This window comes from Scyliorhinus torazame, chromosome 5, assembly GCF_047496885.1.
Source record: "Scyliorhinus torazame isolate Kashiwa2021f chromosome 5, sScyTor2.1, whole genome shotgun sequence".
NCBI lineage: Eukaryota > Metazoa > Chordata > Chondrichthyes > Carcharhiniformes > Scyliorhinidae > Scyliorhinus > Scyliorhinus torazame.
The window spans coordinates 72,975,751-73,003,424 of NC_092711.1; the positions used below are offsets into that span (position 1 = coordinate 72,975,751).

At 45.8% G+C, this 27,674-nt stretch overlaps 1 protein-coding gene and 1 pseudogene across 1 annotated transcript; one reads left to right on the forward strand and one right to left on the reverse strand.

Moving 5' to 3' along the window:
• The first annotated feature begins 421 nt into the window (after window positions 1-421).
• LOC140422613 (uncharacterized) lies at window positions 422-3,713 on the forward strand (annotated as a pseudogene).
• A 4,997-nt stretch (window positions 3,714-8,710) lies between these two features.
• LOC140422614 (uncharacterized) lies at window positions 8,711-27,195 on the reverse strand. Its single transcript, XM_072507621.1, has 3 exons — window positions 27,143-27,195; window positions 20,656-21,401; window positions 8,711-9,892 (listed from the first exon to the last, which is right to left on the reverse strand). The coding sequence occupies exons 2-3, from the start codon at window positions 21,283-21,285 to the stop codon at window positions 8,909-8,911; spliced, it is 1,614 nt and encodes a 537-aa protein (XP_072363722.1). The 5' UTR covers window positions 21,286-21,401; window positions 27,143-27,195; the 3' UTR covers window positions 8,711-8,908.
• Window positions 27,196-27,674: the final 479 nt, after the last annotated feature.

A 27,674-nucleotide genomic window follows, 5' to 3' on the forward strand; every position in this document is an offset into this window, starting at 1 on the left:
AAAACCCAGGCTTTTAAAAACCTTACTGCACCAGATATAAAATACAATATATATACCAATTTCTTACATTGATCACACATGTAAGCAGGAGGAGAGAATGTTATGAATTTCTATCCTGGACTGACCATGATGGATTTTGGAAACATCTTTTATCGGGATTGGAAGGGGAGGATTTATACACAGCAAACTCAAACTAGGTGAAATGTTTGTTTCTTCTCAATTTCTCTCCTGGACTGACAATGATGGATTTTGTTAAAATTATTTTACATATTTTTAGATGCAGCATATTGACAGATGGGAAACTCAAACCAAACATCACTCAGTTGAGTCAAGTCACTCATTCATCAGGACCTGAATATCTTCAGCCTTTGATTGTGGAAGCTCTCATTAACTGGGGAAAACCAACATTAGTGGTGTAAGAATGGACCTGACCCTGGTAAATTGGAGTCAAAGGGTGGCAGGGGAAACTGTAACTGAGCAATGGGCTGCCGATAAAGAAGAGTTCAATCAGAGTAAAGGAATATCTGACGAAGGAGATAGAGATACAGATAAGAAGAAAAGTGTGCTTATTAGGATCAGCAATGGCGAACAATCAGAGAGTGGGATAGATTATGGTAAACATTCAAAACGTGCATGGGAGAGTGGGGATTTGATAGAGGTATAGAAAATATTAAGAGGGATTGATAAACGTAAGCCAAATGTTCCCCCATGTGGGCAATCTAGAACGAGAGGTCACAGATATAGGTTGAGAGGCGGTAAATTTAAAACTGAGATGAGGAGGAAATACTTCTCGCAGTGGGTGGTGAATTTGCAGTGCGGTGGAGTCTGAGTCATTAAATGGTTTCAATTTTAATTTATGGGATCTTAACCTGTCAAACTACGCCAAGTTTGGGGGAAGCTTAGTTGATGAATCAAGTCCTGGCGCAATACGACAAGTTGTAAGATTTGTAATATTTGTAGACTATGTCAAGTTGTTCGATTCCTTGTATTATTCGACTGTGTATAGTTGAAGGAATTTATATCATCTCTGCTATTCGGTTATCAGTAGCACTTTGCGAATACTGGAACTCAGCAGAAATTTGTAGTATAAACTTCTCAGGTGCCAAAAAATAATTGTTTTATTTGTAGTCTCTTGATTACAATTTGAAAGTCATTTAAAAGGCAATTCGTAGACAATTCGAAGCTTTCAGAGAATTACAGACATTATCTTTCTTTGCTTAGGCAGACAGCTCGAAAGTAACTTTTAAAAGGTCAAAGTCTGGCAATGAAACATGAAGGGAGAGAGAAAGCTAATCTTCAGCTAAACTCAAACTCAAAGTCAAAAGTGGACTAACATCACTGACACAGACTGTTAGACTGACAGAACCCCCAAAGACAAAACTAAAATGGCGGGCGGAAACTTTTCAGTTATACACTTTCATATCTGTCTTAAGTCATCTAATTACACCCCAATATAATCCTAATGGTTTGGGTTAGACTCAAACACATTTGATTTGATGGCAAGCCGTCCATCTTCAATGTGCAACATCAGCTTTTTAATTGTTTCATGTCTACATGTTATGGAATGTGATATTTTGCTAATCTTTTAGCTGGCTTGGCTAATGTAACAATTGAGACTTCATATCGAGAATATATATATGATTCAATGCTCTTACAAACTGCATTGGACTCTTGCCACCTAGTTGCCATGGAACTCAGTCCTTGGCCTTGACAATTAGCACAAGCAGTGTCAATTTGTCTTGCAACTGTGCTGCTATAATCTTATAATGGAATTTTATGCTGTTTCATGTATCATATGGAAGTCATGAATTTATGTGTGCTGAAATTCTCATTTTTAAAAATGAGTACTAAAACAGCTATCTTTTACCTATACTAGTTGTATTTGAAATACCTGGCTTCTACAGGGAGATAGGTACATTTCTGATTTTTTAAAAATGGTTAAAAGGATATGGAGAACAGAAAGGGAGCTGGATTTGAAGCCAAGAAGAGATCAGCCATGATCTTATTGAATGGAGGAGCAGGCTCGAATGGCTGAATTGCCTACTACTGCTCCTTATACCTATGTGCCCATGTAGATGTCCCGAACCCTGGCACCGGGAAGGCAACACAGCCAAAGGGACTCTCGATCCTCCTTGTAAAACATGAGCTTGAGTTGTAGAATTTCTTAAAGGATCCTGAAAGAATTATCCAACTTTATTTGGATTTCAGCCCAGGGATGAGGGAGAGTGTGTGGGATGGGGATTTACAGATTTGGGGGAATAAGAGATGAAAAATGTTTCAGAGAAACTAGAATTGTCTGTTCAGAATTTCTATTCTGCATTTAAAGTAATGATTTTGTAAACTCATTTTACAGGGGGTTAGACTTGCGGATGGTTCACTTGAATCAAACATTACATCAAGATCTGACAGTCACTCGAGTCATCAGGACCTGAATATTATCCACCTTTGAATGTGGATTTAGAGTTTGTCTGTTCGGTCTGTGGATAAAGATTTAAAACATCAGTGTGTCTGGAACAATTTTGAGACACACACATTCTCGAGTGAAAGTGTTCCAGTGAACTAACTATAGAAAGAGTTTTAACCAGTTACACATTCCGAAAGAACCATTCACAGTGGGGAGAAACTGTACACGTGTTCTGTGTGTGGACGAGGCTGCAATTGATCATCCAACCTGGAGAGACACAAGAACACCGTCACCAAGGAGAAACCATGGAAATGTGGTGATTGTGGGAAGGAATTCATTTCTCCATCCCTGCTGGAAATTCATCGGCGAATTCACACCGGAGAGAGGCCATTCACCTGCTCTGAATGTGGGAAGGGGGTTACTCAATTATCAAACCTTCTGATACACCAGCGCATTCACACTGGCGAGAGGCCTTTCACCTGCTCCGTGTGCGGGAAGGGCTTCATCAGTTCATCCAACCTTGGGACCCACCAACGGGTTCACACTGGGGAGAGACCATTCACCTGCTCTATTTGTGGGAAAGGATTCTCTCAGTCACCAGTTCTGCTGACACACCAACTTGTTCACAGTGATCAGAGACTGTTTAAATGTTCTGACTGTGAAAAGAGCTTTAAAAGCTCAACAAATCTGTTGAAACACCAACACATTCATACAGGGGAGAGACCATTTATCTGCTCCGTGTGTGGGAAAGGATTCAGTCAGGCATCTAACCTTCTCAGGCACCAGCGGGTTCACACTGTGAAGACACCTTTCATCTGCTCTGTGTGTGGGAAGGCATTCACTTTTTCATCCAACCTGCATAGACACCAACAGTTTCACTTATGACTACAGGGGTTGGATTGTTGCTGCTGCTGTTTATGTCGTCCAGAACTGAACCATGTTCATTCTGATAGTTGGGTTGGTTTTTAGTTACCAGCGGAGGTGGGAACGGGCGCTGATGTGATGTGAAAATTACTTTCCTGGTCAGTGACACAGGATCTGCAGCCTCTGAGACCGTTTGTAATTTTCAAAAGGCTGGAAGAGAGGAGGGAACGAGAAACCTGCTCATTCCAATAAATAGCAATTTAAGCTCATCGATGAACTTCTTATGGAGCCTGTCTGGAACAAAATGGGATTGTCAATCTGTTTTTTGCATGAAGTTAGACAGTGTGGTGCATGTTAGTGCACTGCTGTCAGTCACCGTGGGTCAAAACATGGTTTGTTTTCATGTGATTTTCTGTGAGATTTGAGGGATAAACTAGCACAGATCTGAGTGCTGCACCTAGATTTGATATCTATGGTCGCATAGTGCGCTCTTTATTCACCTGGCCCTTTCATGAGCTGCCTGCTTCCCTCGGCAAAACAGCAGTCCCCAAAATGGCTGCTGCCTGCATTTGGTGTTGGAGGTGAGCTCAGCTTTTGCTGAATCATTGACAATTTACATTTAACCTGGTGTCACGAGAATGATGCCGTTCAGTTGCAGGGTTCAAACCTGGAATCCATCCAGTATCAGGTTCCCTGACACCACTCTTGGACTCTTGGAGCTGATTTCTGTTGACGTTAGCGACCCCTATAATGGGGCTGGAGTTTAATATTCTAGATATTAATATTAAATGTGAAGTAAATCAGTTTGGTGTCAAACTCACACTGTGTCGAGTATTTGTTTCCTCCAAGGTAAAAAGAGACTAATTGAAATCCCGTTCTCAACTGTTCCACTTCTGGGTCATATCTCCTTTGTCAAAGAAAGATTTGTATTTTTGTCGAGCCTTTCATGAACTCAAGATGTCCTGGCATTTTACAGCCAATTTAATTCCCTTGAAGTGCAGTTAATGTTGTAATGTAGGAAATACAGCAGCTAATTCGTGCACAGCAAGATCTCATAGACTGCAACACGCTCAGACCCAGTGTGTTAGCTTCGTTAAAAAGGCATTGGAGTATAAGAGTCCACTACACTTAAACATGGCAGTGCTGAGGCCTCAGCTGGAGTACTGTGCACAGGTTTTGTCTCCTTACCCAGGGAAGGACATACTTTCTGAGGGGTTGTTAAGGATCGGTTCACTGGACTGGTTCCTGGAGTGAGGGGATTGTCCCATGAGGAGAAATTGAGTTGACTTGGCCATTATTGAGTGGAGATGGTTAGGTTCTGTCTAGTAGGAGATGGTCATTGCCTGGAACTTAAACCAAGTTTTTGATCATCGTTAATATTATCATTTCAGTTCAGCATCTAATTCTGAGTGGACTTTAGGAGTCCTTGTATGTTCACCTTAAGACATAGGAGCAGAATTAGGCCACTTGGCCCATCGAGTCCGCTCCGCCATTCAATCGTGGCTGATATTTTTCTCATCCCCATTCTCCTGCCTTCTCTCCATAACCCCTGATCCCCTTATTAATCAAGAACCTATCTATCTCTGTCTTAAAGACACTCAGTGATTTGGCCTCCACAGTCTTCTGCGGCAAAGAGTTCCGCAGATTCACCACCCTCTGGCTGAAAAAATTCCTCCTCATCTCTGTTTTAAAGGATCGTTCCTTTAATCTGAGATGGTGTCCTCTGGTTCTAGTTTTTCCTACAATGGAAACATCCTCTCCACTTCCACTCTATCCAGGCCTCGCAGTATCTTGTACGTTTCCATAAGATCCCCACTCATCCTTCTAAACTCCAACGAGTACAGACCCAGAGTCTTCAAACGTTCCTCATACGACAAGTTCTTCAGTCCAGGGATCATTCTTGTGAACCTCTGGACCCTTTCCAAGGCTAGCACATCTTCCTTAGATATGGGGCCCAAAACTGCTCACAATACTCCAAATGGGGTCTGACCACAGCCTCAGAAGTACATCCCAGATCACAGTGCCATATAGGTTTTTCTAACTGGCGTCAATAGTCTACCATTAGTAAATTGATCTTTTAAATAATGCTGCTGCCTTATAAAATTGAATGTTGTTAGTCTGAGCATTCGCACACTATAACCATTTTGTATTTAACATACATTAATTCATATTGCATTATGGGCTTGAAAACAACACTTTTTTGTAGCACATGTTCTTGCAAAAGGAATTAGTTATAGTGTGGGATCACCAAAATACAACTAACATCAATGGGTGGACAATGCAATAGTTAGAATTGGAATGCCAGTTCTCAATTCTGGATTTGAGACAAGAATATATTTTTATAACTCAGTGTAGGATATATCTGAAGCTCAAGAATATTAAACGCAACGTAATGTACATTTATAAAACAACTAGTGATGCCACTGATGAGTTTGACTTTGAGAACTTCTGCAGGCAGATATGTTTTATCTTTTGAAGTGGATTTAACATAAGGAACCATTCAAGAAATTGACATTTCTATCATCGCATTTAGTCTGGATAGAGCTTAGGTATTCAAAGTGTTATACACAGAATTATTAAAAAAGATCTATGTACAGTAAGACCTGATGAGAACAAAAATGCGCTGATATGTATTTTAACTAAGGTTATATCAAGTGCAGTATGTTGAATAAAGTCATTACATCTGGATGTTGCATGTTAGTTCACAAATCCCGATATCCACTCCTCCAAGTTTGAGGACTCTGGGTCTGTACTCTTTGGAGTTTAGAAGGAAGAGCGGGGATCTTATTGAGACTTACAGGATACTGCGAGGCCAAGATAGAGTGGACATGGAGAGGATGTTACCACAAGTAGGGAAAACTAGAACCAGAGGGCACAATCTCAGACTAAAGGGACAATCCTTTAAAGCACAGATGAGGAGATATTTCTTCAGAGGGTGGTGAATCTGTGGAACTCTTTGCCGCAGAAAGCTGTGGAGGCCAAATCACTGAGTGTCTTTAAGACAGATATAGATAGGTTCTTGATTAATAAAGGGTCCGAGATTATGGGGCAAAAGTAGGAGAATGGGGATGAGAAACATGTCACCCATGATTGAATGGCAGCAGACTCGATGGGCCGAATGGCCTAATTCTGCTTCTATGTCTTATGGTCTATTCGTTACAAATTACAGTTAAACCTGGGCACATAGTCCTTTCCAGACATGTCTGAATGTAATCAGTTATCCAACAGTTCAGCAACAATCGAGAGAGATATTTCACAGAACAAGTAACATCCAGTGATTCACTGTATATCAGCACTAATGGACCAGAGTCTGAGAAATCGGTGAGTTTACTTTCAGAGTAATTCCTTCAATATCTGAGAAGCTAATAGCTTTGAACAGCCCATCTACCAAATAGCTCGAGCCTACTTGTGATTATAAATACTCAAGAGCTCACACAGCCGCAATCTCGAGTTACAGAACAGATTCTGCTCCTGTCAATGGAGAGCTGCAGGACTGGACTGTGATCTGTTTACTGCTCATCTTCGGTTCAGCGCAGTCTCTGACTAATTTGCATTTAATAGGGTTTGCAGACATAATGCTTTATCCACACATGATGTGATGTGATGGGGTCCCTGCTCAGTCTAACTGACATTAGAGATCAACCCCAAATGTCAGAATAAACATGATTCAGTCTAGGATGTGATTAACAGCAGCAATTCCTGCAAAATCATTTGTGAACTCGCTGGTGTCTCCAGGTGGGACCAGTGAATGAATCCATTTCGACACCCACAGCAAGTGAACAGTTTCCCCGCCGTGTGAATTTGTCGGTGTATCAGCAGATTGAATGACTGAGTTAAAGATAGTTTTTTGAAGAATAAAGGGATTAAGGGTTATGGTGTTCGGGCAGGAAAGTGGAGCTGAGTCCACAAAAGATCAGCCATGAACTCATTGAATGGTGGAGCAGGCTCGAGGGGCCAGATGGCCTACTCCTGCTCCTAGTTCTTATGTTCTTATGAATCCCTTGCCACACTTGGAGCAGGTGAACGGCCTCTCCCCAGTGTGAGCGCGCTGGTGTGCAGTGAGATGAGATGATTGTCTGAACCCAGTCCTGCAGTGAGAGCACCTGAACGGTCTCTCATCACTGTGAACACGTCGATGGTATTGCAGATCTACAGAACCTTTGAAGCATTTCCCAGTCTGGACATTTAAAAGGTCTCTCGTCAGTGTGAATTTGTTGGTGTGTCAGTAGGTGGGGTGATGTCCTGAACCTCTCCCCACACTGTGAGCAGCTGAATGGTGCGTACCCGGTGTGAATGCGCTGGTGCTCCCTCAGTGGGTTTTAAAGCTCTTCTCACAGTCGGAGCATTTAAACTCTCTCTTGACGGTGTGAACTTGCTGGTGTGTCAGCAGGTGGGATGAGAGAGTGAATCTGTTCCACACAGGAATCAGGTGAACGGCCTCTCCCAGTGTGGCTGCATCAATGTGTTTCCAGCTCAGACGGGGATCTGAATCCCTTTCCACAGTCCCACATTTTCCCTGGTATTAACAGGGTTTTTTGCTGCCATGCGTAAAGGTCGATGATATCTGGGTCCTGATGAACAGGGCAACTCTGGCAGATTTTCATGTGATGTTTGGTTTGACTTTCCCCGAGTGTAAATCCTTCTAAAACCCAGTAAAACTATTTGTACAAACAAGGGACATTTAAAGAGAGCCCACCAAAACACAAAAGCAGGTTGTGAAATTGAGCTGAATGAATCTGGTCATTTGTGGGGCCAGTACTGGGAAAAAGTGACCATGAAAACTGCTGGATTGTTATAAAAACCCACTGGTCACTAATTACCTCCAGGGAAGGGAATCTGCCACCCGGTCTGTGCCTGCACAAGAGTCTGGCTTCTATGGGAGACAGAAATCTTATTGGAGGGATTCAAACATTGAGTTCGGGAAAGATGGGTATGGATTTTGGAGTTAAGACAGAATCTGGAGCGGAAATGGTGCATAGAGATGGAGCGGTTGTTTGCAAGGACAGTGGGGTGAAAAGTTGTTTTCATTGAGGAGAGGTGATGATGGCAGATTTGAAGGAAAGAGGTTCAGTCCCTGAAGAGAGAGAACTGTGAACAAAGTCAGTGAACTTGGGGAGTTTGGATTGTCAGTACTTTAATGGGAATAGGGCCATTGGAACAGGAATGGGTCTAATGGATAAGATGAATCCTGATAGGGCATGAGGGGAGATGGGAGTGAAACAAGAGAAAAATGTGGGTTCAGGGAGGGCTCAGGAAAGGGGAAACTTTAGAGACAGTTTGGCCCAGTGAGCTAGTGGAAGGAGGGAAGGGACAGAGATAACTGATCAGATTGTCTCAGACTTAGTGACAAAGAAACTCCATGAGCTCCTCACACTTGGTGTTGAAGGTGAGGATGGAGGAGACAGGGAGACTGCTTCAAAAAAAAGACTTGTGTTAGAGATATTTTGGTAGTTAATACAGAGCTGATTTATTTTCCATTTAACTTTAATTTCCAAAACCCAGTCTTAAAGGGAGACCTGAACAGTCTCTCATCACTGGGAACACCTTGATTATACATGATTTAAAACATCTCTTCACACTGGGAACCCACTGTTGTTTCAGCAGAAACGATGACTAAGTGAATCCATCCTGTCATTCGGGTCAGGTGAACGGTATCTCCTCAGGGAGACCTCGCTGTTGTGTTAGAAGGGTGGCTGTCTGAATTAATCCCTTCCCAAACACAGATAAGGTGAATGGTCTCTTCACACTGTGAGCTCGCTGGTGTCTCAGCAGGTTGGATGACTGGGTGAATGTTTTCCCACACTTGGAGCAGGTGAACGGCCTCTCCCCAGTGTGAACCCGCTGGTGTGTAATGAGGTCAGATGATCGCCTGAACCCAGTCCCACAGTCAGCGCACGTGAACGGCTTCTCATCAGTGTGAGCACGTTGATGGGACACCAAGTCCCAGGAACATTTAAAGCACTGCCCACAATCCGGGCATTTAAAAGGTCTCTCATCAGTGTGAACTTGCTGGTGTCTCTGCAGATGGGATGACCGAGTGAATCCCTTTCCACACATGGAGCAGGTGAATGGTCTCTCCCCCGTGTGAATTCGCTGGTGTGTCAGCAGATCAGACGACAGAGTGAATCCCTTCCCACACTCGGAGCAGGTGAATGGCCTCTCCCCAGTGTGAACTCTCTGGTGTGTCAGTAGGTCGGATGACCGAGTGAATCCCTTCCCACATTTGGAGCAAGTGAATGCCCTCTCCCCAGTGTGAATTCGCTGGTGTGTCAGCAGATTGGTTGAATTAATGAAACCCTTCCCACACTGTGAGCAGGTGAACGGCCTCTCCCCAGTGTGAACTCGTTGGTGTGTCAGTAGAGTGGATGACTGAGTGAATCCTTTCCCACACACGGAGCAGGTGAATGGCCTCTCCCCAGTGTGAATGCGTTGATGAGTTTCAAGCTTCGACTGGTAATTGAATCCCTTCCCACAGTCCCCACATTTCCACGGTGTCTCCCCGTTGTGACTGCATTTATGTTGTGAGAGGTAAGATGACTGGTTGAAGTCTTGTCCACACACACAACACATGTATGGTTTCTCCCCACTGTGAACGGTGCTTTTTCCTTCCTTGTTCAAAATCCAATGATGTTCAGGTTAAATTGGGGATTCTGTCAGATCTGATGTAATGTTCAGTTTGAGTTTCCCAACTGTAAATTCGCTCTAATACCCTGTGAAATTGATTTAAAACAGACAAAAGAGAGTGAGAGAGAACCCACAAATACACAAAGGCAGGTTGTGAAATTGAGCTGAATGAATCTGGTCATTTGTGGGGCCGGCACTGGGAAAAATGACCATGAGAACTGCTGGATTGTCATAAAAACCCAACTGGTTCATTAATCTCCTTCAGGAAAAGGAACCACCCAGCATTCCTAGGCCTACGGAAGGCTGTGGCCTCGATGTGAAGAGGAAAGAGGGGAGTAAGACCAGAAGACATTGGAGTGGAAGTAAGGCCATTCGGCCCATCGAGTCCACTCCACCATTCAATCATGGCTGATTTCAACTCCATTTACCCACTCTCTCTGCATAGCCCTTAATTCCTCGAGAAATCAAGAATTTATCAACTTCTGTCTTAAAGACATTCAACGTCCCGGCCTCCACCGCCCTCTGTGGCAATGAATTCCACAGACCCACCACTCTCTGGCTGAAGAAATTTCTCCTCATCTCTGTTCTAAAGTGACTGCCTTTTATTCTAAGGCTGTGCCCCTGGGTCCTAGTCTCCCCTGCTAATGGAAACAACTTCCCTACATCCACCCTATCTAAGCCATTCATTATCTTGTAAGTTTCTATTAGATCTCCCCTCAACCTCCTAAACTCCAATGAATATAATCCCAGGATCCTCAGACGTTCATCGTATGTTAGGCCTACCATTCCTGGGATCATCTGTGTGAATCTCCGCTGGACCCGCTCCAGTGCCAGTCTGTCCTTCCTGAGGTGTGGGGCCCAAAATGGCTCACAGTATTCTAAATGGGGCCGAACAAATGCTTTATAAAGCTTCAGAAGTACATCCCTGCTTTTATATTCCAAGCCTCTTGAGATGAATGACAACATTGCATTTGCTTTCTTAATTACAGACTCAACCTGCAAGTTTACCTTTAGAGAATCCTGGACTAGGACTCCCAAGTCCCTTTGCACTTCAGCATTATGAATTTTGTCACCGTTTAGAAAATAGTCCACGCCTCTATTCTTTTTTCCAAAGTGCAAGACCTCGCACTTGCCCACGTTGAATTTCATCAGCCATTTCTTGGACTACTCTCCTAAACTGTCTAAATCTTTCTGAAGCCTCCCCACCTCCTCCATACTACCTGCCCCTCCACCTATCTTTGTATCATCGGCAAACCTAGCCAGAATGCCCTCAGTCCCGTCATCTAGATCGTTAATATATAAAGAGAACAGCTGTGGCCCCAACACTGAAACCTGCGGGACACCACTCGTCACCGGTTGCCATTCCGAAAAAGAACCTTTTATCCCAACTCTCTGCCTTCTGCCTGACAGCCAATCGTCAATCCATGTTAGTACCTTGCCTTGAATACCATGGGCCCTTATTTTACTCAGCAATCTCCCGTGAGGCACCTTATCAAAGGCCTTTTGGAAGTCTAGATAGATAACATCCATTGGCTCTCCTTGGTCTAACCTATTTATTATCTCTTCAAAGAACTCTAACAGGTTTGACAGGCACGACCTCCCCTTACGAAATCCATGCTGACTTGTCCTAATCCGACCCTGCACTTCCAAGAATTTAGAAATCTCATCCTTAACAATGGATTCTAGAATCTTGCCAACAACCGAGGTTAGGCTAATTGGCCTATAATTTTCCATCTTTTTCCTTGTTCCCTTCTTGAACAGGGGGGTTACAACAGCGATTTTCCAATCCTCTGGTACTTTCCCTGACTCCAGTGACTTTTGAAACATCATCACCAACGCCTCCACTATTTCTTCAGCTATCTCCTTTAGAACTGTAGGATGTAGCCCATCTGGGCCCGGAGATTTATCAATTTTTAGACCTCTTAGTTTCTCTACAACTTTCTCCTTTGTGATGGCTACCATATTCAACTCTGTCCCCTAAAGTACTTATTCAGTTCCTCGGCTATTTCCTTGTCTCCCATCACAAAATTACCAGCGTCATTTTGGAGCGGCCCAATGTCAACTTTTGCCTCCCGTTTGTTTTTAATGTATTTAGAGAAACTTTTACCATCATTCCTAATGTTACTGGCTAGCCTACCTTCAAATTTGATCCTCTCTTTCCTTATCTCTCTCTTTGTTATCCTGTTTGTTTTTGTAGCCTTCCCAATCTTCTGACTTCCCACTATTTGCCACATTATAGGCTTTCTCTTTTGCTTTGATGCATTCCCGAACTTCCTTTGTCAGCCATGGCTGCCTAATCCCCCCTCTGATAACCTTTCTTTTCTTTGGGATGAACCTCTGTACTGTGTCCTCAATTACTCCCAGAAACTCCTGCCATTGCTGTTCTACTGTCTTTCCCACTAGGCTCTGCTCCCAGTCAATTTTCGTCAGTTCCTCCCTCATGCCCCTGTAGTTTCCTTTATTTAACTGTAACACCTTTACATCTGATTCTACCTTTCTTTCAAATTGAAGATTGAATTCGACCATATTATGATCACTGCCTCCTAAGTGCTCCCTCACTTTAAGACCTTTAATCAAGTCTGGCTCATTACATAACACTAAGTCCAGAATGGCCTGTTCCCTCGTGGGCTCCATCACAAGCTGTTCCAAAAAGCCCTCCTGTAAACATTCAATGAATTCCCTTTCCTTGGGTCCACTGGCAGTATTATTTACCAAGTCCACCTGCATATTAAAGTCCCCCATGATCACTGTCACCTTGCCTTTCTGACATGCACTTTCTATTTCGTGGTGCATCTTGTGCCCCTGGTCCTGACCACTGTTAGGAGGCCTGTACATAACTCCCATTATGGTTCCTCAACTCTACCCACACAGACTCCACATCATCCGACCCTATGTCGTTTAGTGCTATTGATTTAATTTCATTCCTAATTAACAAGGCAACCCGACCCCCTCTGCCCACCTCTCTGTCTTTTCGATAGGTTGTGAATCCCTGGATGTTTAAATGCCAGTCCTGAACCCCCTGCAACCATGTCTCTGTGATACCTACCACATCATACCTGCCAGTCACAATCTGGGCCACAAGCTCATCTACCTTGTTCCGTACACTGCGCGCATTTAAATATAGCACCTTTATATTGACCGTCCCTTTTTGTTTTCTTAGTGTGGTGGACCTTGGTTTACTGAGCCTTTCCATACAGTGTGTCATATTTTGTGGGATGGGGACTATTGTAACCTCTCCTGAGTTCTGTCTTTTCGTGCTTTTTTGCATTCCTAAGCAGCTACGCTTCCCACTGATTACTTCACCTCTTGGTTCCCTGACTTTCCCTTCCCCCCCCAATCTTTAGTTTAAAGTCCTATTGACCACCCTATTTACTCTTTTCGCCAGAACACTGGTCCCAGCTCGGTTCAGGTGGAGACCATCCCAACGGTATAGGTCCCCCCTAAGAGAAAAGAGAGAGGGGAGAGAGAAGGGAGGGAGAGAGGCAGGCAATGAAGCAGAGAGATTGGGTATTTCTCAACCAGAACTTTGACAGATTCTGACTTGGAAATATATCACTGTTCCTTCAAGTTCTTTGGGTAAAAATCATTGAATTCCCTCTTTAACAGCACTCTGGGTGTACCTACCCAACATGGACTGCAGCGATTCAAGAAAGTAGCTCACTACCACCTTCTCAAAGGCAATTAGGGATGGGCAATGAATTTCCTAGCCAGCAATGCCCAAATCTCTTGTATTCATTTAAAAAGAATCAAGACTGCATATTTTCAGCTCAGTAACATTGCCAGCCTCCAGCCTTTTCTTAGCTCATTTGCTTCTGAAACTCTCATCTATTCTTTTATTTCCTCTGGACCCAACTATCCTAATGCACCCTGGGATGAGCGCTCACATTCAACCTCCCTGTAATATTGAGTTCATCCAAAACTCTGCTTACTCACACCAAGACGTGGTCACCCACCTTCCCTGTGCCCACTGACTTATAAAATCTCTCGTTTAAGAAGCACCTTTTCCTCCAGGGTTGTATCTCCCTATCTCTTGTCATCTCATCCAGCCACCGAGATATTTACTTTCATCTAATTCAGGACTCATACTGAGATAGACAATTGTTAATCAGGAAGGGAATCAAGGTTAAGGGGATAAGACAGGAAAGTGGAGTTCAGGATATCAGATCAGCCACGATTTCATGGAATGGCAGGGCAGACTCGATGAGCCGAATGGCCGACTTCTGCTCTGCATCTTACATCTTATGGTCATGAGCATTTGCAATATTAATCACTCTATGACTGGTGGCTGTTCTTTCAGTTGCCTGATAGCCAAGCTCTGGAAATTCTTCCTTAAACCTCTTCTGCTCACTCCTTCACTTTCTTATATTAAGACCCTCCTTAAAACCTACCTTGGAAACAAGCTTTTGGCCATCTGCCCTGATATCTCCCTGAGTGGCTCAGTGTCAATTGGGCGAAACCTGGATGGCTTAGAGAAAAAAAAATGGATCAAATTAAAGCATGTTTCTCTCTTTCAAATCCTCGACATGTTGCATAATTACTCTTGGTGGCTGAGGATGCACCAGGATGTCCATCACCACCTGAACCAGTGTCGCCTCTGCGTCCACATGAATCTAGCTCTGAGAACAGAAAGGTCCCAAAGGAGACACTCCCCTGGTCACCGGGACCGAGGCCCCGCCCACACTATTGCGTCACATAACGGCGCATGCGCTTCACTCCCCACTGATCCAAGGTGGTGCCAGTCACCTGGGCCTGTTCATGGGGAAAAGCCTCGGTGTTCCAAACCCGGGGCCTCCAGGTTCTTATTGAGGTTGTGAGACCTGCACTGGGTTTTTATGAAGCCTCCGCTCCCTCCCCACCCCCACTCCAGCTCCATTCCCCCCTCCGGCCCACCGACTCTCACCCGTTCAGTAAAGCATCTCCCGCACACACAAGGCCTCAAGCAAAATGACACTGCGCATGCTCTACATATAGCCCAGCATTGCGCCTGCGCGGTTGGCTCCTGTGGTGTGAATAGGGCACTTGCACATACACAGGAAATGCTGGGTAATTGCACCGCCACTGAACGGTGAAACTGCAGAGAAAATAAATTTGTTACTCAATTGAGATGAATTGCTTTTCAAAAAATTCAGACAAATTTTTGTGAGTAGGTGCTTGCTTCTATATATATATATAAGACTATAGTGGCGGATAACGGGGGCAGATACGTGATGGTGAGTGGCAAATTACAGGGAGAGATGGTGGTTTTGGTAAACGTGTATGCCCCGAACTGGGACGATGCCAACTTTATGAGGCGAATGCTAGGACGCATCCCAGACCTAGAGACCGGAAAGCTGATAATGGGGGGAGACTTTAACACGGTGTTGGAACCAAGGCTGGATAGGTCGAAGTCCAGGACTGGTAGGAGGCCGGCAGCAGCCAAGGTGCTTAAGGATTTTATGGAGCAGATGGGAGGGGTGGACCCGTGGAGATTCAGTAGACCTAGGAGTAAGGAGTTCTCGTTTTTCTCCTATGTCCATAAAGTCTATTCACGCATAGACCTTTTTGTGTTGGGTAGGGCATTGATCCCGAGGGTGAGGGGAACGGAATATACGGCTATAGCCATTTCGGATCATGCCCCACACTGGGTAGACTTGGAGATAGGGGAGGAAACAAGAGGGCGCCCACCCTGGAGAATGGACATGGGACTAATGGCGGATGAGGGGGTGTGCCTAAGGGTGAGGGGATGCATTGAAAAGTACTTGGAACTCAATGACAATGGGGAGGTTCAGGTGGGAGTGGTCTGGGAGGCGTTGAAGGCGGTGGTTAGGGGGGAGCTGATATCAATAAGGACACATAAAGGGAAGCAGGAGAGTAAGGAACGGGAGCGGTTGCTGCAAGAACTTTTGAGGGTGGATAGACAATATGCGGAAGCACCGGAGGAGGGACTGTACAGGGAAAGGCAAAGGCTGCATGTGGAATTTGACTTGCTGACTACAGGCACTGCAGAGGCACAATGGAGGAAGGCGCAGGGTGTACAGTATGAATATGGAGAGAAGGCGAGCAGATTGCTGGCACACCAATTGAGGAAAAGGGGAGCAGCGAGGGAAATAGGGGGGGTGAGGGACGAGGAAGGAGAGACGGAGCGGGGAGCGGAGAGAGTGAACGAAGTGTTCAAGACATTTTATAAAAAATTGTATGAAGCTCAACCCCCGGATAGGAGGGAGAGAATGATGGATTTTTTGGATCGGCTGGAAATTCCCAAGGTGGAAGAGCAGGAAAGGGTGGGACTGGGAGCACAGATCACGGTAGAAGAAGTGGTGAAAGGAATTAGGAACATGCAGACGGGAAAGGCCCCGGGACCGGACGGATTCCCAGTTGAATTTTACAGAAAATATTTGGACTTGCTCGCCCCGCTACTGACGAGGACCTTTAACGAGGCAAAGGAAAGGGGACAACTGCCCCCGACTATGTCAGAAGCAACGATATCGCTTCTCTTAAAGAAGGAAAAGGATCCGCTACAATGCGGGTCCTACAGACCAATTTCCCTCCTCAATGTGGATGCCAAGGTCCTGGCCAAGGTAATGGCAATGAGAATAGAGGAATGTGTCCCGGGGGTGGTTCATGAGGACCAAACTGGGTTTGTGAAGGGGAGACAGCTGAACACGAATATACGGAGGCTGTTAGGGGTAATGATGATGGCCCCACCAGAGGGTGAAACGGAGATAGTAGTGGCGATGGATGCCGAGAAAGCATTTGATAGAGTGGAATGGGATTATCTGTGGGAGGTGTTGAGGAGATTTGGGTTTGGAGAGGGGTATGTTAGATGGGTGCAGCTGTTGTATAGGGCCCCAGTGGCGAGTGTGGTCACGAATGGACGGGGTTCGGCATATTTTCGGCTCCATAGAGGGACAAGGCAGGGATGTCCTCTGTCCCCATTACTGTTTGCACTGGCGATTGAGCCCCTGGCGATAGCGCTGAGAGGTTCCAAGAGATGGAGGGGAATACTTAGGGGAGGAGAAGAACACCGGGTATCTTTATATGCGGATGATCTGCTACTATATGTGGCGGATCCAGCGGAGGGGATGCCAGAAATAATGCGGATACTTGGGGAGTTTGGGGATTTTTCAGGGTATAAATTGAACATGGGGAAGAGTGAGCTGTTTGTGGTGCATCCAGGGGAGCAGAGTAGAGAAATAGAAGACCTACCGTTGAGGAAGGTAACAAGAGACTTTCGTTACCTGGGGATCCAGATAGCTAAGAATTGGGGCACATTGCACAGGCTAAATTTGACGCGGTTGGTGGAACAGATGGAGGAAGATTTCAAGAGATGGGATATGGTAGCATTGTCAATGGCAGGGAGGGTGCAGGCGGTTAAGATGGTGGTCCTCCCGAGATTCCTCTTTGTGTTTCAGTGCCTCCCGGTGGTGATCACGAAGGCTTTTTTCAAAAGGATAGAAAAGAGTATCATGGGTTTTGTTTGGGCCGGGAAGACTCCGAGAGTGAGGAAGGGATTCTTACAGCGTAGTAGGGATAGGGGGGCGCTGGCACTACCGAGCCTAAGTGAGTATTATTGGGCCGCTAATATTTCAATGGTGAGTAAGTGGATGGGAGAGGAGGAAGGAGCGGCGTGGAAGAGATTAGAGAGGGCGTCCTGTAGGGGGACCAGCCTGCAGGCTATGGTGACAGCCCCATTGCCGTTCTCACCAAGGAACTATACCACGAGTCCGGTGGTGGTAGCTACACTGAAGATTTGGGGACAGTGGAGACGACATAGGGGAAAGACCGGAGCATTGGGGGGGTCCCCGATAAGAAACAACCATAGGTTTGCCCCGGGGGGAATGGATGGGGGATATGGAATGTGGCAAAGAGCAGGTATAACGCAATTGAAAGATCTATTTGTGGATGGGAAGTTCGCGAGTCTGGGAGCGCTGACTGAGAAATATGGGTTGCCCCAAGGGAATGCATTCAGGTACATGCAATTGAGGGCTTTTGCGAGGCAACAGGTGAGGGAATTCCCGCAGCTCCCGACGCAAGAGGTGCAGGACAGAGTCATCTCGAAGAAATGGGTGGGGGACGGTAAGGTGTCGGATATATATAGGGAAATGAGGGATGAAGGGGAGAGTATGGTGGACGAACTAAAAGGGAAATGGGAAGAAGAGCTAGGGGAGGAGATCGAGGAGGGGCTGTGGGCAGATGCCCTAAACAGGGTAAACTCGTCGTCCTCGTGCGCCAGGCTAAGCCTGATTCAGTTTAAGGAATTACACAGGGCACATATGACTGGAACACGGCTCAGTAAATTTTTTGGGGTGGAGGATAGGTGTGCGAGGTGCTCGAGAAGCCCAGCGAATCATACCCATATGTTTTGGTCATGCCCGGCACTACAGGGGTTTTGGATGGGGGTGACAAAGGTGCTTTCGAAAGTAGTAGGAGTCCGGGTCGAACCAAGCTGGGGGTTGGCTATATTTGGGGTTGCACAAGAGCCGGGAGTGCAGGAGGCGAGAGAGGCCGATGTTTTGGCCTTTGCGTCCCTAGTAGCCCGGCGCAGGATATTGCTAATGTGGAAAGAAGCCAAGCCCCCGGGGGTGGAGACCTGGATAAATGATATGGCGGGGTTCATAAAGTTAGAGCGGATTAAGTTCGTCCTAAGGGGGTCGGCTCAAGGGTTTACCAGGCGGTGGCAACCGTTCGTCGAATATCTTGCGGAAAGATAGATGGGGGAAAAAAGAAGGCAGCAGCAGCAGCCCAGGACTTGGGGGTGGGGGTGTGGGGGGTGGGGGGGGGGGGGGGGGTGTGGCCTGAGACAAGGCAGTTGCCAATTAGGGCTAGTTTTTATTTTTATTTTTGTTATTTAATATTTATTTATTTGTTGTTGTTTTCTTTTGTTCTTGTTTAAATAAAAAAGGTCATTATTATCTGTATTGTTATAATGTTGTGTAAAGGATGCACAGTGTACTGTGTTGGTTGACCAAAAATTTTCAATAAAATATTATTTAAAAAAAAATAAAAATTAAACAACTCACTGAAGGAGGATGATCCACAAATATCCCCATCCTCAATGATGGAGGAGCTCAGCACATTTATGCAAAAGACAAGGCTGAAGCATTCGCAGTAATCTTCAGCCAAAAGTGCCGGGTGGATGATCCAGCTTGATCTCCTCCAGAGATCTCCAACATCACAGATGCCAGTCTTCAGCCAATTTCATTCACAACACGTGATATCAAGAAATGGCTGAAGGCAGTGAATACTGCAAAGACATTTTTCCGGCATTAGTTTTGAAGACTTGTGCCATACTCCTAGCAAAGCTGTTCTAATAAAGCTAGAACACCGGCATCTACCCAGCAACTGGAGGGTACACAGTGGTTAGCACTGTTGCTTCACAGCACCAGGGTCCCAGGTTCGATTCCTGGCTTGGGTCACTGTCTGTGCTGATTCTGCACGTTCTCCCCGTGTCTGCGTGGTTTCCTCCGGGTGCTCCGGTTTCCTTCCATAAGTCCCGAAAGACGTGCTGTTAGGTAATTTGGACATTCTGAATTATCCCTCTGTGTACCCAAACAGGCACCGGAGTGTGGCGACTAGGGGCTTTTCACAGTAACTTCATTGCAGTGTTAATGTAAGCCTACTTGTGACAATAATAAAGATTATGTGTTTGTGTATTTTAGGGAACAGGTCAAACTTCCTTGGTTCGACCTGTTGTCCCCTCAGATATTCCATCTGTTTTTGATTAATGTATCTGGAGTCTGAGTTCTTCCAGTCTGTCTCCAATTCTCCTTCCTGTCTCGGGTATAGGGGTCCAGGTAGCTTGGTGTTGTGATTTGTGTTGTTCAGTTGTCTGTCTGTCTCCAGCAGGTATTGTTGTCTCTCAATAATGACTATGCTCCTACCCTTGTCTTCTGGTCTTATGAATATGTCCGTGTTGGATCCAAGCTCCCGGGTTGTCTGTCTTTCACTCTGGGTAAGAGTCTGTTTGGGTCTTGTATTTCACTACTCTGACTGGGCAGAGACCTGATTGAAGGGATTCAAACATGGGAGTTCTGGTAAAGATGAGCAAGGATTTGGGAGGTGACAACATGTTCAAAGAATTTAAAGAGGAGAGGGCGGTTGAAGGTGGGGCACTAATTTGTAAGGATGGCAGGGTCAAGGGTTTGTTTTATTGAGGAGATAGTGATGATGGCTGATTTGAAGGACAGAGGGACAGTACCTGAAGAGAAAGAGAAATGTTGACAATATTCATGGACACAGGGTAGTTGGCTGATCAGTAGCTTAGTGGTAATAGGGTCGATGGAGCAGGAGCTGGGTCTCATGGACAAGATGAGCTCTGAGAGGGCATGAGGGGAGAGGGGAGAGAAACTAGAGAAAGATGTGGGTTCACGGCTCGGGAAAGGATGAAATTTAGAGACAATTTGGTCTGGTGGGCTCAAGGAAGGGAGGGAATCAGCAGAGGCAGCTGATCGGATTTACTCAATGTCAGTCACAAAGAAGCTCAGCAAGCTCCTCACACTTCTTGTTGGAGGTGAGGATGGAAGAGACAGGGGAGAGCGAGAGTACTTCAAAAGGAACTAACTTGTGCCAGAGATATGAAAAAGTTTCAGCACATTGCATATTTCACACAAATCTAATTTATTTTACTTTTAGCCAGAATATTAGCCGCTGTAAATGGGCTGGAATTGTTATCAGCAGAAAGAGACCCAAATGAACATGGTTCAGTCCTGAATGTGACAAACAGCAAAACCCAGTCGCAGTCGTTACTTGTGGCCTCGTTGGTGTCTCAGCAGGTGGGATGAAGTGGTGAATGGTCTCTGCCCAGTGTGAACCCGCTGGTGTGTCTGCAGGTTGGATGATCGAGTGAATCCCTTCCCACACTTGGAGCAGGCGAATGGTCTCTCCCCAGTGTGAACTCGCTGATGTTCAGTGAGGTGAGATGATTGTCTGAACGCAGTCCCGCAGTCAGAGCACCTGAACGGTTTCTCGTCAGTGTGAACACGTTGATGGAACATCAGTTCCCAAGAACCTTTATAGCGCTTTCCGCAGTCTGGACATTGGAATGGTCTCTCTCCAGTGTGAACACGCTGGTGTCTCAGCAGGTGGGATGACTGAGTGAATCCCTTCCCACACTTGGAGCAGGTGAATGGTCTCTCCCCAGTGTGAACTCGCTGGTGTATCTGCAGGTTGGATGAGTGAGTGAATCCCTTCCCACATTTGGAGCAGGTGAATGGTCTCTCCCCAGTGTGACTGCGTCGATGAATTTCCAGCTTGGATGGGGAAGTGAATCCTTTCCCACAGTCCGCACATTTCCACGGTTTCTCCTCCGTGTGACTCCATTTGTGGCTTGTGAGGTCCGATGATCGAGTGAATCCTCGTCCACACACACAACACATGTACGGTTTCTCCCCACTGTGGACTATTTTTCCTTCCATGTTCAAAATCCGCCAATCTTCAGGATATGATAAATTGAGGACTCTGTCAGATCCTGATGTGATGCTTGGTTTGAGTTTCCGGAATTTGAATCCTCCATTCCGAACACCCTGTGAAACTGAATAAAAACAGAAAATAGGGAGTGAGAGAGAACCCACAAAAACACAAAGGCAGGTTGTGAAATTGAGCTGAATGAATCTGGTCATTTGTGGTGCCGGCTCTGGGAAAAAGTGACCATGAAAACTGCTGGATTGTGTATATCTGCAAGACATATTAAGAGAGTAGTTGGCAAAGGATTTTTGACCTTGAGTTTCATAAATAGAAATATGATACTGAAAATATGCTTCTGGTGGCACAGTGGTTAGCACTACTGCCTCAGGGTCCCAGGTTCAATTCCCGTCACAGGTGACTGTGTGTGGAGTTTGCACATTCTCCCCGTGTCTGCGTGGGTTTCCTCTGGGTGCTCCGGTTTCCTCCCACAGTGCGAAGATGTGCAGGTGAGGTGGATTGGCCATGATAAATTGCCCTTAGTGTCCAACGGTGAGTTAGGGGCACTGGTTTACAGGGACAGGGTGGAGGCATGGGCTTAAGCTTAAGTAGGGTGCTTTTTCCAAGGGCCAGTGCAGACCCGTTGGGCCAAATGGCCTCCCTCTGCACTGTAGGAATTCTATGATTCTAATTCTATTCCATGAATCTTTATAAAGCTCTGGTTACCACCCTTCAGGAAGGATGTGAAGGTTCTTGGAGAAGGTGCAGAGGAGATTGCCCAGCAATGGGGTTTGAGGGGAGATTTGATTCAGGGACACAAGATCATGCCAGATTTCCATCAGGTGGACAAAGAAACTCTGTTTCCATTCACTGATCGTACAAGCAGTCGGGACACAGATTGAAAGTTTTGGGTAAAGCCTGGATTGAACTGTACAAGATCCTGAGCGGTCTTGACAGGGTGGATGTGGAGAGGATGTTTCCTCTCGTGGGAGGATCTGGAACAAGGGGGTTACTGTTGCAAAATAAGGGGTCACCCATTTCAGATGGAGATGAGGATTTTTTATTCTCTTGAGGGTTGTAAGACTTTGGAACTCACGTCCTTAAAAGGCAGCGGATGCAGAGACCTTGAATATTTTTTTAAAATTTAGAGTACCCAATACATTTTTTCCAATTAAGGGGCAGTTTAGCATGGCCAATCCACCTAGCTTGCACATTTTTAGGTTGTGGGGCTGAAACCCACACAAACACGGGGAGAATGTGCAAACCCCACACGGACAGTGACCCAGAGCCGGGATCGAAGCTGGGACCTCGGCGCCGTGAGGGCGCAGTGCTAACCCACTGCACCACCGTGCTGCCCGACTTGAATATTTTTAAGGCAGAGCTGGATTGATTCTTGATGAGTAAGGAGGTGAAAGGTCATCGGGGTAGGCAGGAAGGTGGAGTTGGGGTTAGAATGAGTTCAGCCACAATCTTATTGAATGCTGATCAGGCTCGCGGGGCCGAGTGGCCTGTTCCGAGTTTGTATGTAAAAGGTACAGGAGATATGAGGTGATATGAGATGTATGTTTTTACACAGCGAACGGCAATGACCTGAAACTTGCTGCCTATGAGGGAGTTTGAAAATAGGCACAAACGAATGATTTGATTTCAAAAGGAAATTGGAGGGAAATAAACCTGCGAGGATACAGGGATAGAGCAGGAGAATGGCACTGACTGGATTGCCCCAGAGAGCTAGCATGGACTCAATGGGCCGATTGCCATTCTCTGCGCCATCATGCCTCTGACTCTTTTGTGCAGGCTAGTTTTGTAATTTAACCCCGGGGGTTCAGATATCACTCAGATAAATCTGAGCTACACTCCCTCCGAGGCCATTCTATCCTTCCTCAGGTTTGTTGCCCAGAACTGAACACAGTTCTCCGGGTTTGGTCTAACCAGGGTTTGTGAATCTCGGGGCTTTTCCAGTCACACTGAGACTAGAAATCTTCCTTCACAGACAGAACAGTCAAACCTTTTACCTTCCACACCCAGATGCTGCTGAAATTCAGGTTCTGGTGAATCGAGTGATTCTGTCAGATCGCGATGTGACGTTTGGTTTGCGTTTCCCGTCTGTTAAACCTCCACTTCCATTATCTTGGAAATTTACAGAAACCTCACTGTCAGTTTAGGATAGAAATTCACAACATTCTCTCCTCGCCAACTTTGATTAAATATATTCCTGGAGGTTTGATCACATGACCTGCCCCCATCCTCCAGCCATTAATCGGTCAACACATCCATCCTTGTGACACACTGCCTTCCTCGGCCAATTGGGAAGCAAAATGACTCATTCCCTTACAGGACAGTTACTGTCCTAACGATTTTCCGGCACCCAGGTATGAATCTCACCAATGCAGGGAGCGGAGTTGGTGCGAATCCAGGGAGGAGGAGCTTTGGAACAGTAAATATAAATAACTTACCATGGGGATTTATGGCCTAGACAGCAGGGAGCGGATTTGGCCCGAATCCGGGGAGGAGCAGCTTCGGAACAGTAAGTATAAATAACTTAATTCTGAATAAAGCTGATTGGTGGTTGGGAATCTGTACTAAATGTGAGAAACTGGAGTAATTAATTAAGTCGGGGAGTAACGAGGAGATCAGTAACTAGGAGATTGCTGTTTGTATCTATATCAACGATTTGGATGAGAATGTACAAGGCATGATCAGTAAGGTTGCAGATGACACTAAAATAGGTGGTATTGTCGACATTGAGAAAGGTTATCAAAAATTGCAGCAGGCTCTCGATCAGCTGGGGAAGTGGGCCAAGAAATGGAGTTCAGTACAGATATGTGCGAGGAGTTGCATTTCGGAAAGTCAAATCAAGGTAGGATTTTCACAGTGAATGGTAGGGTCTTGGGGTGTATCATGGAACAGAGGGATCTTGGAGTTCAGGTGCACGGTTCTCTAAAGGTGGAGTCACAGGTAGATAGGGCAGCACGGCAGCATAGTGGTTAGCACAGTTGCTTCACAGTTCCAGGGACCCAGGTACGATTCCCAGCTGGGGCACTGTCTGTGCGGAGTATGCATGTTCTCCCCGTGTCTGCGTGTGTTCTCTGGTTTCCTCCCACAGTCTAAAGATGTGCGGGTTAGGTGGACTGGCCATGCTAAATTGTCCTTAGTGTCCAAAAAAAGGTTGAGTGGGGGTTACTGGGTTACGGGAGTAGGGTAGATAAGTAGGCTTGACTAGGGTGCTCTTTGTAAGGGCTGGTGCAGGCTCGATGGGCCGAATAGCCTCCTTCTGCACTGTAAATTCTCTGAAGAAGGCTTTTGGCATGCTGTCCTTCATCAGTCAGGGCATTGTGTATTCAAGTTGGGAAGTTATATTGCAGTTGTACAGGACGTTGGTGAAGTCACACCTGGAGTATTGTGTTCAGTTTTGGTTGCTTTGCCATAGGAAAGATGTTATTAAACTGGAGAGAGTGCAGAAGAGATTTACAAGGATGTTGCCCGGACTCAAGGGACTGAGTTACAGGGAGAGATTGGACAGGCCAGGATATTTTTCTTTGGAGTGTAAGAGACTGAGGAGTGATCTTATCAAGGTGTATAAGATCATGAGAGGCATGGATAGGGTGAATGCACTCAGTCTTTTTCTCAGGGTTGGGAAATCGAGAACTAGAGGGCATAGGTTTAAGTTCAGAGGGAAAATAATTAATGGGAACCTAAGGAGCAACGGTTTTACACAGAGGAAGGTACGTATGAACTGTCGGAGGAAGTGGTTGAGGCAGGGACAGTGACAACATTGAAAAGGTATTTGGAGAGATACATGGATAGGAAAGGTTCAGAGGGATATGGGCCAAACACAGGTAAATGGGGTTCACTTAGATGAGCTTTTTGGTTGGCATGGACCAGTTTGGGCCGAAGGGCCTGTCTCCGTGCTGTAGATTCTATGAACCCCACATCTCTTTGGACACCCACTGTACTTAACCTCTTTCCATTTAGAAAGTACTCAGTTATATCCTTTTTTGGTTCAAAACAGATAACCTCACACTTGTTTACATTGCCACAATCTTGCCCATTCACCTAGTTCGTCAATATCTTCTTGCAATTTAATGCTATCATGTATGCTGTCTACGATGCCACCAAACTTTCATCAGCAACAGTGCAGAAGAGGCCCTTCGGTCCATCGAGTTTGCATCGACACATGATAAACCTGACCCACCTACCTAATCCCATTTATCAGCACTTGGCTCATAGCCTTCAATGTTATGATGTGCCTGTCTTCATCCAGGTACTTTTTTATAGGATGTGAGACAACCGTCTCTACCACCCTCCTCGGCAGTGCATGAAATGAATATGAATGAAAATCGCTTGTCACAAGTCGACTTCAATGAAGTTACTGTGAAAAGCCCCTAGATGCCACATTCCGGCGTCTGTTCGGGGCATTCCAGACCATCACCACCCTCTGGGTAAAAACATTTTTCTTCAGTACGTGTGTCAATAAATCTAATCCCCACTCTCTGCTGGTTAGCCAATCCTCTATCCAAACTAATATCTCTCAACCCCGTGGGATTTTACCTTGATTATTACCTTTTGTGTGACACCTAATCAAATGTATTCTGGGAGTCCAAATACATCTACAGGACCCCATTATCCACTTGGCTTGTTACATCTTCCAAGAACTCCTAAGAAATGAGTCAAACACGATTTACCCTTCACAAAACCACGCTGACTCTGATGGATTGCAGTTTGACTTTCCAAATGTCCGGTTGCTACTTTCTCAATCATGGATTCCAACAGTTTCCCAACAACAGGCTTTAAACTAACTAATTTCCTACTTTCTGCCTTTTTGACCTAATCCAGTGACATTGGAGATTTTCTCAGTGGAGCCTCAGTCACCATCACTGGGCCCAACTTTAAATTCCAGATTTTATTCATTTAATGGATTGGAGCCCATGTCCCCAGAACATTTTCCTGTCTCACTAGGTGACTAATGCAGTGACATTATCACTGGGTCAGTGTCCCCCCCCCCCCCCCCCCCCCGAGGTTGTTTGTGGAGAGAAGCCGGAAGCGGCAGATAGTGAGAGTGGGGAATGTTCATTGTTTCACATTCGGCTCCAGGGCCCCACTGGGGTTTGTAAAGCCCGCCCCCCAACACTGACCTCTCACCTGACACCTCACAATGGTTGACGGCATCGCGCGACCAATAGGAGAAGAGTACGAAGTCTTACAACACCAGGTTAAAGTCCAACAGGTTTGTTTCGATGTCACTCGCTTTCGGAGCGCTGCTCCTTCCTCACCTTGCTTCCTGTTACCCTCACTCCATTCTCACTCTCTCTCCCTTTCCATCAATCTTTTTGATTCTCTCTCTCTCCCCCACTACTCACTCTCTTTCTCTCTCTCACTCTGTTTCTCACATAAAATTCTCTAGCCCAGAGGGTTGTGGATAATAATAACCATTATTGTCACAAGTAGGCTTACATTAACATTGCAATGAAGTTACTGTGACCATCAGTGAGGAAGGAGCAGCACTCCGAAAGCTAGTGACATCGAAACAAACCTGTTGGACTTTAACTTGGTGTTGTCAGACTTCTTACTGTGCTCACCCCAGTCCAACGCCGGCATCTCCACATCATTAGGAGAAGAGTGGGCGGGTTCGGGGGACCGGGCGGGAGTGACTGGTCCTCCAGCCAATCGGAGTGAATCTGGGCAGGACTGGGCCGAGTGAAGCATGCGCAGTGTGATTAATGGCGAAGCAGAAAAGGTTCTTTCTCAGGTGCACAACTCGTGAACGTGGGAATAGCGGGACGGAGGGAGAGCTGGATCATGCGGGTCGTTAGGCACGCTTCGTAAACATGTTAAATAAAGCAAAAATCCGGAAAAATAATCCACCGGTACCTGGGGATCTGAGCGGGGCCTGGAGCTTTCTCACAGACAGGACTATGCGGCCGCCATCTTTGGAGTATAGTGCACACTTGGAGTATAGTGTTCAATTCTGGTCGCCACACTACCAGAAGGATGTGGAGGCTTTAGAGAGGGTGCAGAAGAGATTTACCAGAATGTTGCCTGGTATGGAGGGCATTAGCTATGAGGAGCGCTTGAATAAACTCGGTTTGTTCTCACTGGAACGAAGAAGGTTGAGGGGAGACCTGATAGAGGTATACAAAATTATGAGGGGCATAGACAGAGTGGATAGTCAGAGGCTTTTCCCCGGGGTAGAGGGGTCAATTACTAGGGGGCATAGGTTTAAGGTGAGAGGGGCAAGGTTTAGATTAGATGTACGAGGCAAGTTTTTTACACAGAGGGTAGTGGGTGCCTGGAACTCGCTACCGGAGGAGGTGCTGGAAGCAGGGACGATAGTGACATTTAAAGGGCATCTTGACAAATACATGAATAGGATGGGAATAGAGGGATACGGACCCAGGAAGTG

What these genes read in the sequence shown, in the direction of transcription:
- LOC140422614 (XM_072507621.1), bottom strand. Translation starts at nt 21,285, where the DNA reads ATGGAAGGAAAAATAGTCCACAGTGGGGAGAAACCGTACATGTGTTGT. An exon ending in CTGGGCAGAGACCATTCACC is followed by an intron (nt 9,893 to 20,655) that starts ACTTCATCCCAC and finishes CCTGAACATCAT; the next exon opens with TGGATTTTGAACAAGGAAGG.